The 13104-nt window shown below is 52.8% G+C and overlaps 1 protein-coding gene across 1 annotated transcript; it reads right to left on the bottom strand.

Moving 5' to 3' along the window:
- Window positions 1-3740: 3740 nt before the first annotated feature.
- LOC137145838 (class I histocompatibility antigen, F10 alpha chain-like) lies at window positions 3741-12631 on the bottom strand. Its single transcript, XM_067536778.1, has 6 exons — window positions 12406-12631; window positions 10954-11229; window positions 8650-8928; window positions 8075-8191; window positions 7697-7729; window positions 3741-7126 (listed from the first exon to the last, which is right to left on the bottom strand). The coding sequence occupies exons 1-6, from the start codon at window positions 12629-12631 to the stop codon at window positions 7053-7055; spliced, it is 1005 nt and encodes a 334-aa protein (XP_067392879.1). The 3' UTR covers window positions 3741-7052.
- Between the last annotated feature and the right edge of the window lie 473 nt (window positions 12632-13104).

Below are 13104 nucleotides of genomic sequence, written 5' to 3'. Positions count from 1 at the left end.
GCCCTATGCTCTAGCCAGTTCTCTATCCATTTTATAGTCCATTCATCCAACCCATACTTCTTTAACTTGCTGATAAGAATACTGTGTGAGACAGTATCAAAAGCTTTGCTAAAGTCAAGGTATATCACATCCACCGCCTTCCCTACATCCACAGAGCCAGTCACCTCATCATAGAAAGCAATCAGGTTGGTCAGGCATGACTTTCCCTTAGTGAATCCGTGTTGACTGTTCCTGATCACCTTCCTCTCCTCCAAGTGCCTTAAAATGGATTCCTTAAGGACCTGCTCCATGATTTTTCCAGGGATTGAGGTGAGGCTGACCGGTCTGTAGTTCCCTGGATCCTCTTTCCTCCCTTTTTTGAAGATGGGCACTAGATTTGCTTTTTTCCAGTCCTCAGGGACCTCCCCCTGTTGCCACGAGCTTTCAAAGATAATAGCCAACGGCTCTGAAATCACCTCAGCCAACTCCCTCAGCACCCTCGGGTGCATTGCATCCGGCCCCATGGACTTGTGAATGTCCAATCCTTCTAAATAGTCTTGGACCCGTTCCTTCAGCACTGTGGGATGTTCGCCTCCTTCCCATTCTGTGCCACCCAGTGCAGCAGTCTTAGAGCTGATCTTGTCTGTGAAGACAGAGGCAAAAAAGGCATTGAGTACCTCAGCCTTCTCCACATCCTCCGTCACTAGGTCGCCTCCCTCATTCTCTAAGGGGCCCACACTTTCTCTAATCTTCCTCTTGTTGGCAACATGCCTGTAGAAACCCTTTTTGTTCCCTTTCACGTCCCTTGCTAGCTGCAACTCCAATTGCGCTTTGGCCTTCCTGATTTCATTCCTGCACGTTCGAGCAGTGTTTATATAATCCTCCCTAGTCATCTGACCAAGCTTCCACGTCTTGTAAGCTTCTTTTTTGCGTTTAAGTTCGCCAAGGACATCTTTGTTAAGCCAAGCTGGACGCCTACCATATTTGCTATTCTTTCTGCACATCGGGATGGTTTGCTCTTGTGCCCTCAATAAGGTCTCTTTAAAATACAGCCAGCTCTCTTGGGTTCCTTTCCCCCTCATATTAGCCTCCCAGGGAATCCTGCCCATCAGTTCCCTGAGGGAGTCAAAGTCCGCTTTTCTGAAGTCCATGGTCCGTATCCTGCTGCTCTCCTTTCTTCCTTTTCTCAGGATCCTGAACTCGACCATCTCATGGTCACTGCTGCCTAGGTTGCCACCCACTTGTACTTCCCCTACCAAATCTTCCCTGTTTGTGAGCAGCAGGTCAAGAAAAGCACGGCCCCTAGTTGGTTGCTCCAGCACTTGCACCAGGAAATTGTCTGCAACACTCTCCAAAAACTTCCTGGATTGTTTGTGCTCTGCTGTATTGCTCTTCCAGCAGATGTCAGGGTGATTGAAGTCTCCCATGAGAATCAGGCCCTGTGAACTGGAAACTTTCCCTAGTTGAGTAAAGAAAGCCTCATCCACCTCGTCCTCCTGGTCTGGTGGTCTGTAACAGACACCCACCAGGACATCACTCTTATTGTTCTTGCTTCTAAGCTTAACCCAGAGACACTCAACTGACTTATCTCCAGCTTCATACTGGAGCTCAGAACAGTCATAGTGCTCTCTTACATACAGTGCAACTCCTCCCCCCTTTCGCCCCTGCCTGTCCTTCCTGAACAGTTTATACCCATCCATGACAGCGCTCCAATCATGAGAGTTATTCCACCAAGTCTCAGTTATTCCAATCATGTCGTAGTTTCTTGACTGTGCCAGGACTTCCAGTTCTTCCTGCTTGTTTCCCAGACTTCTTGCATTTGTGTACAGGCACTTGAGATAAGTAGCCGATTGGCCTACTTTCACAGTATGAATCGGGAGGCCTCCCCTGCTGCACCCTCCTATTTCTGCTTCCTTGTGGTGTCCCTTTTCCCCACTAACCTTCAGGCTTAGGTCCCCGTCCCCCGTCGAAACTAGTTTAAAGCCCTCCTCACTAGGTTAGCCAGCCTGTCTGCGAAGATACTCTTCCCTGTCTTCGTTAGATGAATCCCGTCCCTTCCTAGTAATCCTTCTTCCTGGAACAGCATTCCATGATCGAAGAATCCAAAGCCCTCCCTTCGACACCACCTGCGTAACCACGCATTTACTTCCCCAATGCGACTGTCCCTACCTGGGCCTTTTCCCTGAACAGGGAGGATGGACGAGAACACCACTTGCGCTTCAAACTCCTTTATCTCTTTTCCCAGAGCCACATAGTCCGCAGTGATCCGCTCAAGATCATTCTTGGCAGTGTCATTGGTACCCACATGGAGGAGCAGGAAGGGGTAGCGGTCTGAGGACTTGATAAGTTTTGGCAGTCTCTCCGTCACATCCCTAATCCTAGCTCCAGGCAAGCAGCACACTTCTCTAGTTTCCCGGTCCGGACGGCAGATGGATGACTCCGTCCCCCTTAGGAGGGAGTCCCCGACCACCATCACCCTTCTCTTCCTCTTTGGAATGGTGGTCATGGAACCCCCATCTCTAGGAGAATGCATCTCTTGCCTTCTGATCGAACGGGTCTCCTGATGATCCATTCCCTCTGAAGGGTCCTCCAAATCATTCTCTGCCGTAGTACTTGTGCAGAGAGGATGAAAACGATTCCTTACTTCTATCTGCATGGTGGGCACATGGGTTCTCTTTCTTCGGGAGGTCACATGCTGCCAATTTCCTTCCCCGTTCTTCATTTTCGCCTGCCCGGCCTTCTCTGAATCTTCCTTACGCTCTGCCTGTGCCTGATGGAGAAAGACATTGTTTTCTGTAATGCACCGCAGGGTTGACATTTGGGCCTCTAGTCCTTTAACCTTCTCTTCCAATAAGGCAACCAGCCTGCACTTGGTACAGATGAAGTCATCTCTATCCTGGGGGAGGAAGACAAACATAGCACACCCAGTGCAGGTGACAACAACAGATCGCTCCATCTCCATATCTCTGCTCTGAGAGCCTCCTCAGATGCTCAATTTCCTGCTCAGCAATGCCTGAAAGGCAAACACCTGCAGTGCGCTCTCTCCGCAGGCGAACTCCCAGGCAAACTCCCTCCTTCTCCTTCTGTTAGCCGCCCCTCTGTTCCTTCCCCCCTCTACTTTAAGCCACTAACCCCACCACCCTCCCAGAGCAGGACTAGAACCCTGGAACTCTGATGCCCAGCAAAGGGGAACATAACCACAAGCTGGAGCTCCGTAACAGGGCTAGGAGGTGGTGGTGTTGTGCTGAGAACTGAACTTCAGGTCCAAACAGCTTTATCCCCACCCTGCTGTCCATGGGCACAATTTATCCCTGGTGCATATTCAGCTGGCTGGTGCGGGGCAGGAGGGAGCGGGGAGACCAGGCTAGATGGGCCTGTTGGGCTGGGCTATAATGTGGGGATGGGGGCGGATACCAGGCCAGATGAGTGTATCGGTCTGACACAGGGAGGCCAGGGACAGCGGGTAAAACAGGCCAATCGGTCTGATCCAGCATGACAGGGATGGCCCCAGGTCACATTGGGGTGCTTGGGACAGGGCTGGAAATTCAGCCCAGCGCTCCCAGATTACAGTCCAGTGCCTTAGTTGCAATTCAACTTTCCTCTTGGGCTCCCCCGGAGCGGTGGGATGAAATTAACAAAGGGAGCCCCAAGGCTGGGGGGTCTGTGAGAACAGGGATCCCCTCCCCAGGAGAAGGGCAGGGGCCAAAGGTCTGGGTGGTCTGTAATCTGGGGGATTCTCTGCCTAAAAAAAGGGTTGGGGGGGGGGGTCTGTGAGCCTGGGATACTCTGAACAGGAGAAGAGCAGGGAGCCCTCGTGCTGGGGGGAATGCCTGCTAGTTGGGGAGATCCCCTCCCCAGTGGAAGGGCCAGAAGCTCCTGGGCTCAGTGCTGACACCCCAACATAGCCCAGTCATGTAAACACCCCCTCCCCGCCCCGAATCTCACCCAAGGCGCTGTGCGGCAGAAACACACAGACACTGCACAGGGATCCACCACCTCTGCTCTTTTACTTAGCACAGTGATGCCCGGCCTTGTCACACAGGAGAGTCACAAACACCTGAGCGCAACCTTGTGTGGGCCAAACAGATTCGACATATTTCAGTAAGATCTACAGTCACCTGTGTAGAGGGTGTTAGCAGCTTTCGCCAGCAATCGAGTAGAACGTATAAGAAAATGGTAAACAGGCCTTTTGGGACCTGGAAAATGACCTTTTGGGGGTGTCTGAAAAATAAAAGTAAAACTGCCTGAAGAACCTTAACCACGAGATGTTGCAGACGCCTGAACAACAACTTAAGCACAACAAAGTGAATATGAAAGGTGCCACGGTAACAAGTTGTGGGTGACTTCTAAGAACAATCAAAAAGGGATGTCAAGGCTGCAGGTGCAGGGGATCTGGTCAGGGTGTGCTGCCTCCTTCCTCCCCCTGCCTTTCCAATGACCCACTTGCAATAAGGAAATAGGCTGCTACTGCAACTGCAAGTGGTAATGAAAACACAGCGTCTAAGTATTGGCCGGTCTGGTTGTGGAGGGTGGGTGGGTGGAAGAGCCTTCTGAAGTCCGAAGACCAACCTCACCCTGTACTGAAGGAAGGTGCAGAGCAGAAGACCCCCTCCAGAGCAGAATCTTGACTGGCCGCCAAGATCCACCTGGGGATTGTAACACCGCTTGGTGAGCTACAGCTGTACTGCTGTATTCATTGATCGCTTGTCTCATCCATGCTTAGTGATTGTACAACAATAGGTTAATAAACTGCACTCTCTAAATCGGACCACTGTGCCGTGCTCTCCTGAAACCCGCTAACTCCTTTCTCAACCTAAGTCAGTGAGCTCTCAGGGGAGAGGAACTGACAGCTGTCCTCAGGGAGCCCTCCGGATTGGGAAACTGAGGCAGGTTTTCCCTCAGGGAGCCCCCAGCATTGGGGAAACTGGGGAAAACTACCTGAGCTTTTATTCAGTGAGCCCTCAGGGGAGGGAATCTGATGGGTCTATTCAATTAGCTGGGAGCGGCGGGGAGGGAATTTGAATTGCAGGTGGTGAGCTCTCAGGGGAGGGAATCCGACCTGCTAACCCAAAGGCCAGGGAAACACCTGTATTGATTTATATTTTAGACTGTTTCTATGTGCAGTGCTGTCTATTTAAAATCAAACAAAGAAATGCGTGTATAGAACGTGTATTACAGAATTATAGAAAAGGGGTTGTGATACGACCCGTGCTCAGGGTAGCCAACTGATAATGCCAAGGTCAGGGCAGGCTGCAAACAGAGAGCAGATTCTCCCCACGCTGGTGGGTGACACTGAAGCCCAGCTTCCCAACCAGCCACGAACTGCTTCTGATTACCCCACACTGGATATCACGAAGCCAGTCCACAAATGCCCACAGCGCCCTTCACTGCATTTCAGCTCCAGGCTCCCAAATCAGCACCAGGTCCAGCAAAGAGACCAGTTACTTAAACTCTCTGCTCTTTGCTAAAAAGGTTCCCTCTGACCCCAAAGGGTCAGCCACAGCACCAGTCCAATATAAGTTTGGATCTTACCTAAAATACCACGCTGCCAGCCAATCCTTTAGTATCTAAACTAAAGGTTTACTGTACAAAGAAATAAATAAACGATGAGAGAAATGTTAAAGGGTTAAAGTAAATCACAGATATACAAATGATTAAAAGTCCATATACATCAGGTTTCTGGAAGAAATGTGGATTTGCAGGCTTGTGTAGTTCTCTCTGGTTCACATCCAGTATCTGGATGGGTCTAGGTCCTTCGGTTCAGTTGCAAGATGAATTGGTCCAGAGATAGGTGTGTGTCTGCAGACTGGACAGGAACAAAGACAAAGATGGATCCTGTGGTTTGATCTTATAAACCCCCTCTCCCGGCCATGTGGCCTGTGGGCAGTCACAAGACTCAAAATGGAGTCCATAGTCACATGGGCCAATCCTGGTGACTCCTCTGATGTGCCTGGGGTCCATAGTCACATGGGACAGTCCTGGTGCTTCATCAGATAGGCTGTCTGCCATGGAGTCCAGAGTCAGGTAAGCAGGTTCTGGTGACTCAGTGGTGATGCTGGCCTCTCCCTCAGGGCCCCTTGCACCTGGGAATGCCTTAATGGGCCGTTATGCAGCCATTGTTCTGCAGCCTTCCTATCTGGGGTGTTGCCCAGGCAGAACAATTTGAAACACAGATATCTCAAATACATCTATAACTTCCATGTCACATATCACACATGAACATAAGTATTATCATCTTACTTAGCACATTACAACCTTCCGAACAGTACCTGACATGGCCTATCCCACATGGATTATTATGATTCTGCCATGCTGATGTCACCCAATATACTAAATGCCCCCCCACTCCAGCCAGCCCGCATGACAGGGGTAAAAAACAGGATCCATTTTAAAATCACTAAAAAAAAAGAGGCTAAGCTGGACCAGAAATAGTGGGACAGCCCCACTCGGGCATTTCCTCAGCCATGCCAGAGGGGAACAGGTCAGTGGCTACTGCTTCACGTGTGCTCTGTAGCTGCTCTTTCACATACTGAGACTCAGCAGTTCAGTTTTGAGCACAATTTTTATTTTTACCCAAAATCTGGGTGAAAGCTCAGAGCTGAACTCCATCAGAGCAAGGAGACTCTTTCTTTTGGCAGGAAATTCCAGTTTGGGGTTCAACATGTCCAGGCCTGCCCAGCTGCCTCACACAGGAGGTGTGATCCCACAATACCCCACTTACCCCGGTCTTTGCCTGTTTGTCTGACTCTGTGCCGGCTCCTGCTACTGGAAAAGAGGAACTGCCCGTCTCTGACACTGGCAGAGACGGGAGGGAGACTGGATTGTGTCAGACCTTTTGGAGCAAAGCTGAGGCAAAGCACTAGATAGAGAAGGGCCCTCTGACCTGTGACTTGGGATGAACATGCTGCAGGAGAAAATGTAAAGACTCCTATACAAGAGCCTAAGACCCAACCCCCACAGGAGGAAATTGTTATAACAGCCAAGCCGGAATCTCCCCCCCGCCCAGAGCTGAAGGGAGTCAGAGGACAGATCTCCCAGGCAGCGGGCTCGGCAGCTGGGCAGGGTCTCTGCACCTAGCTCTGGGGTCCCGGGCTCCGGTGGTCTGATCCGGATGAAGAGCTGGAGGCAGAATCTTCTCCGGTCTTTGCTGCAGGGAGAAAAGAAAATGGTTCAGAGGTGGCTTTAACTGTGGGGGATCCCAGCTAGGAAAGGGGGATGGGATTTCTGCTCTGGGCTTCCCCCCGCCATGCCCCCTAAAATCCCCCAAACTGCACTGTGCACAGAAACCCCTGGGCCTGACAATGGGACAATGGACACAGGACTCCAGGAGGGAGCGTAACAAACCTACGCACTGTCTCTGGGAGCTCCAGGTACAGGCCTGCAGCCCCGTCACCAGAGCCACGCAAATGGATGCCCAGTGCATGCTGGGACGCTTGCTGAGCTCTGCTCTGAGCAGTGACCTTGGGATGCTCTGTGGGGTTCCCTGGGTTTGAGTGAAGGCAGCACGTGTCAGAGAATCCCGGGGAGCCGGGGCAGGACAACAGCTGGTGACGGCCTCGCAGATTTCCACAGGCCAAGGAATTGTCAGACACAGTAACCAGCGATCGGGGCCCATCTCCAGTCACTGCTGGGGTCCCTTCTCCCCTCGTGGGACCCCCTCTCCCCCCGCACCCATAATGCACTGGGACTTCTGGGCATGTGCCCAGGATTTACTCACTGGCTGCCAGAGTGTAGCTGGGTTTGGGGGTGCCTGAAACACAAGCAGAGAATGAGGATCAGTGCAGGGGATCAAGATAACCCCTCCCCCACTGTGACCCCAACCCCACCTTTCCTAGACACAGGGCTCCCCGTGACCCCTCACTGCATCTCACCCAGACCAGCCCGACCCAGTGCCCCCCCAGCAGGGTACACGGCACCTGGCCAACGATAGAGCACAGTCTGCCCCCAGCAGGACCGGGCTATGGTGATCGGCTCTACCCCATGGCCATGGGCCTCCCTTGGGGGCAGTGGCAGGAGCCATTCCCCCTGGGGCAGGCTGGGCTGCCCTACTCCCCAGACCCCCCCATATCCCGGCTCCACGGGGACCAGCTCCTACCTGCTGATTTTCTTCTCCACAGGATGACGCTGACCCCTACGGCTCCAACCAGAACCAGCACAGCCAGGACGATGGCGGCCAGGACCCCAGGGAACAGGGGGCCCTTCCTCCCAGGAGCTGTGGGATGGAGAAGGGCACAGGTCACCGAGGGGAGCACCCGCTGGGGCCTTCCTCCTGGGGCAGCCACAGGCCTTTGACTTGAACGTCTCCCAAACACCCCTGCAGAGACCTGGCCTCCAGGAGAAGGGAAAAGCCAAGCCGGGAGGTGGACGGGGATTGGTCATGAAGGGCAGGTGTTCTGCCAGGCACTGCCCGCCACACAGCCATCAGTCCCTTCCCTTGTAACATCAGCCTGTGGAACTCACCGCCACAGGATATCACCACAGCGAGGAATGTAATGAGATTCACTGAGGGATCGGCCATTTCTGTGGGTCACACGAATACCCAGACTAGCACAGTTCACTCTGACGATGGGCAGGGATATTGACCCGTCTGCTGCAGGGCCTCAGCCCATCTCTGTGATTCCCACAGGGCTGTGCCCCCACCCCCGGCCCTGCCAGTCACCCCACCCTTACCCCAGGTGAGTGTGGGCTCTGACAGGCTGCTGTGCTCCACCCGGCAGGCATAGCGGTGCCTGTCCTCCTGCTGCGGGAAGATCTCCAGGGATGACTGCGTGTAGTAGGTGCCATCAGCATTGGGCAGGATCCCGCTGGAGTGCTTCTCCACCAGGATGTCTTCTCCATCCCGCACCCAGGAGACGTGGATGGGACGTGGGTAAAAGCCCCTGGCGTGGCAGGAGAGGGTGACAGAGCCGTCTTTAGTGTCTGTGTAGGAAACCGAGACCTCGGGGGGTACTGCAAGGAAGACACAGCGCGTGAGCCACATGCCAGAGGCTGGGACCATTTAACGGACAGGAGGTAAAGGCCTCACAGCGTGTCTCATAGACTTTTAAGTTCAGAAGAGACCATCATGATCATCTAGTCCAGTGTTTCTCAACAACTGGTCTGTGGACCAGCGCTGGTCCCTGAGATCTCCTTGACACAGTTTAGAAAAGCTGCAAGCTGGTCCAAAGCAGTCCCTGTTATCAAATAGGTTGAGAAACATTGATCTCGTCTGACCTCCTGCACATTGCAGACCACAGAACCTCACCCACCTGCTCCTGTCACAGACCCCGAACCTCTGCCTGAGTCACTGACATCCTCAAATCATGATGTAAAGACGTCACGTTACAGAGAATTCACCATTGACACTAGTTTAAACCTGCATGTGACCCATGCCCCACGCTGCAGAGGAAGGTGAAAAGCCTCAAGTGTCTCTGCCAGTCTGACCCAGAGAAAAATTCCTTCCTGGCCCCAAACATGGCAATCTGTTAGACCCTGAGCATGTGGGTGAGACCCAGCAGCCAGACACCGGGGAAAGAATTCTCCATAGTAATTCGGAGCCATCCCCATCAAGTGCCCAGCACCGGCCGTTGGGGAGATTTGCTGCTAACAGCTGCATTTGGGCCACATGCTAACGTAGGCAGCCTCGTTAGACCATCCCTTCTTCAACTGTCACGCTCAGGCGCGAAGCCAGGTACATTTTCTGCCCCCGCTGCTCCCCTTGGACGGCTGTTCCAGAGCTTCACTCCTCTGAGAGTTGGAAACCTTCGCCTAATTTCTAGCCTAGACGTGTTGATGGCCCGTTTCTGTCCCTTTGTTCTAGTGCCCACACTGGCGCTGCACTTAAACCACTCCTCCCCCTCCCTGGGATTTCTCCCTCTGACGTGTTTATAACAACTCTAGCGACCTCAGCCTTCCTTCGGTCGGGCTAAACAAGCCACAGGCCATGAGTCTCCTCTCATAAAGCAGGTTTTCCATTCCTCAGATCAGCCTAGTCACCCTTCTCTGCACCTGTTCCAATTTGAATTCAAATACTCATATGAGTGTGGGATCTGGGCTGCACCCGTTTACACTGACATGTAAATGGAACTAGTTACTTTAGTGTAAATTGCCTCTGCAGCGCCACTTAAAATGCTCTAATCCTTGCTCAAATCGGTGTAGCTGAACTCTGAGATTACCAGCGCAGGCCTGGGCCCGGGTCTCCTTCACTGCACGCTACGCTACCCTGTAACATGGCTACATCCAAACACACGTGTGATTTAGGGGGCTGGATTTCCAAACGCCCCTCAGTGCCTAGCCCCGATGATTTCACAAGGAGTCAGGCGCCTCCCTTCGGAAATCCCAGCAGCCACTCTCTGCATCCTCAGGTGCCTAAATCCCTTTGTCACATGCCCCAAGGCCCTGTCACATTCCATGTCTCTGCCCTCCACTGCTGAGGGGCCAGCGCTGGCAAAAGAAGCTCAAAACAAGTTTTGTCTTTGTATAATGACAACGTGCAGCCCCTGCCCCGGCTCCTCCCGCCTCCTGCACACTCGCAAACGGCTGCGACCTTTATCGGCTCAGACATGCCAAAAATCAACTCTCAGCCCAGAGCTGGAACCCAGAGCTGAAAAGGGAAGGCATGGCAGCTGGAAGCCAGCAGGATGGGCCCTACGGAATGGAGACACCAGACAGCAAGAGCTGGCAGCTCTGGCTAATAATCTGTATGCACAATTAATGACCCATAGCTCTCATCAAGCTCTTGTCATCGGTTAATCTCAAAGCACTTTACAAGAGGCTGGTGCCATTATACCAATTGTACAGAGGGGGAAATTGAGGCACAGAAAGGGGCAGTGACTCACCCAAGATCACCGGCAGAGCGGGGACTTCAAACACAGTGTCCTGAGTCCAGTGCACTCTCCATTAAGGCACATCATCCTTCCAGACAGACCTGAGTCCCTTTGGAGTCACTGTGCCCCGATGCCAACTCCCCATGACAGCTCCCCGCTGCTCACTCACCCTGCTGCTCCAGCACCGCCCTCCCCTGCTGCACCAGGCTCCTCAGGGTCCCCAGGCACTCGTGCTGCAGGTACTGCCGGACAAACTGAGTCCAGGCCTTGCCCGTCTCCCAGCGCTGCTTCTGGGGGAAGGCCAGCTGCACGGCCGCGACCCACGTCCCTGTCTGGTTGTCAAAGCTGATGAAGTCCCTCCCGTCGTAGGCGTACTGGAACTTCGGGTCCACAAGCACCTGGTCACTCAGGGAACAGCCCACGTGAACCTGCTCGGTGTGAATCCCTGCGGGGAAGGAGAGAGCTCAGACCGTGCACTGAGATCAGAGAAACGTGTCTGTGGGGTGGGTGGGTTCAGAGGGGTGCTCGGCCGGACAGTGACACCGGCACTTTACCGTCTCTGACTGTGTGGCAGGCCCCAATCTGAGCTAGCTAACAACCCCAGGAGGATGCTGATAAGCAGGAGGGCTCAGAGCAGAACCATGAGAAGGACTGAGGAGCTGGAATCCAGCCGGACAGTTCCTGAGCTCCTGGAGTCTCTCCACCAGCAAACAGAAGAGTTGCCATACTGGGGAGACCACGGTCTGACAGTGGGCAACACCAGAGATTCAGGGCAGTGTAGAGAACAGGGCAAATTTGGAGTGACCCACCACTGTCTTCCCCTCCTGGGTACTGGCACTCAAAGTTTAGGGTCACCCCAGGCATGGTGTTGCATCCCTGACGATTCTGGCTAATAGCCACTGATGGGCCTATCCTCCAGGAACTTCTCCAGTTCTTTTTTGAACCCACTTATACTTTTGGCTTTCACAAAGTCTTCTGGCAATGAGTTCCACAGGTTGACTGAGCGTTATGTGAAAAAAAGACTTCCCCTTGTTTGTGTTAGACCTGCTCCTATTAATTTCATCAGTGACCCCTGGTTTTTTATTGTTGAAAAGCATAAAAAATTCTTTTCTGTTCATTTTCTCCTCACCAATCATGATTTTATAGACCTCTGTCATATTTCCCCTTAGTCGTCTCTTTTCTAATCTTTTTAGTCTCTCCATGCCATACCTGTGACCATCTAATGGCTCCCAACATTCGGTTAGCCTTGGAAAAGGCTGTTTCTTTATAAACATTATAAAAATTATAATTTTTGTGAGAAAATTTCAAGTTGGTCAGAAAATGTTGATTTTATGTTGGGGCAGTTGAAAGGAAGAACTTTCAAGGCTGTCCGGCTCCCTGCCTGGGATACTACTGAGATGAAATCTCAGAAAAATTTTCTTCCCATGGAAACCCATTTCCCTTCCAAACAGGAATGAGAACACTTCCAGGAATACCAAATTTTCTGTGGGAAGAAAACTCCATTTTCCAGCCAGCTCTGGTTTGGGCAGCACCTAGATTACCATGGCCCCAATCCCTGATGGGATTGATTCTGAGTGGGCAGCTCTCTCATGTCCATTAATATTATCTGTCAGACACTCACCACCCGTCTGGTTGTGCAGCTTCATCCACCTCCTGGTATGGAGCTTAGAGCCCTCCTCGTGCCTCCAGAACTCCTGGGTCTTTTCCTGGAGATACTCAACACCCAGAGCCTGTGCCACCCACTGCTGGGTGGGTCTGACCTCTCGCGTGTCGCTGCTGTAGTATGTGATCTTCACGTCATCCAGCTGGGTGATCATGATGAAGTGGTGGGTCCCCTCCTCGTCCATGACTCCTGTGACTAGTGAGGCCAGGCTGTGGTGCCCTAAAGCAACAGGAGAGAGGTCGAGCTGCTCAGGGGACAGGAGGGTCACCCAGTGGGACCAGCAGAGACCTCTCGCCCCCTGCCACGTTCCCCTGCCCTCACCCCATCCTGGGCGAGGGACAAGCTGGGATCTGTCAGTAACTCACACTGCGCGGAGCCAAGGGGAGCCAGGAATCACAATTCTCAGCCCCCACCTCTGAAAGCCAGCAGCTTATTTAGGGGGTCAGACATTGGTGGGGGTTCGCTGCTCCCTCAAGAGTTGCCCCCATGGACAAACGCCCTGAGGATGGGAGGGGTGGATGCACAAACTGCTTACAGCGGAACCTGGGGTGTGTGTGGCATGTGTGCATGTCTGTGGTATGGGGTGTGGGTGTGTGATGTCTACCTGTGAGGTGTGTAATGCACTTTGTTATCAGTTTTGACTGACTTTTGACTGAA

This window comes from Emydura macquarii, unplaced genomic scaffold (genome assembly GCF_026122565.2).
Source record: "Emydura macquarii macquarii isolate MOO-44397 ecotype Brisbane River unplaced genomic scaffold, CSIRO-AGI_Emac_v2 contig_3661, whole genome shotgun sequence".
Taxonomy (NCBI): domain Eukaryota; kingdom Metazoa; phylum Chordata; order Testudines; family Chelidae; genus Emydura; species Emydura macquarii.
Note: the sequence above shows the minus strand (reverse complement) of the source record. Positions and strands in the feature narration are given on the sequence as shown.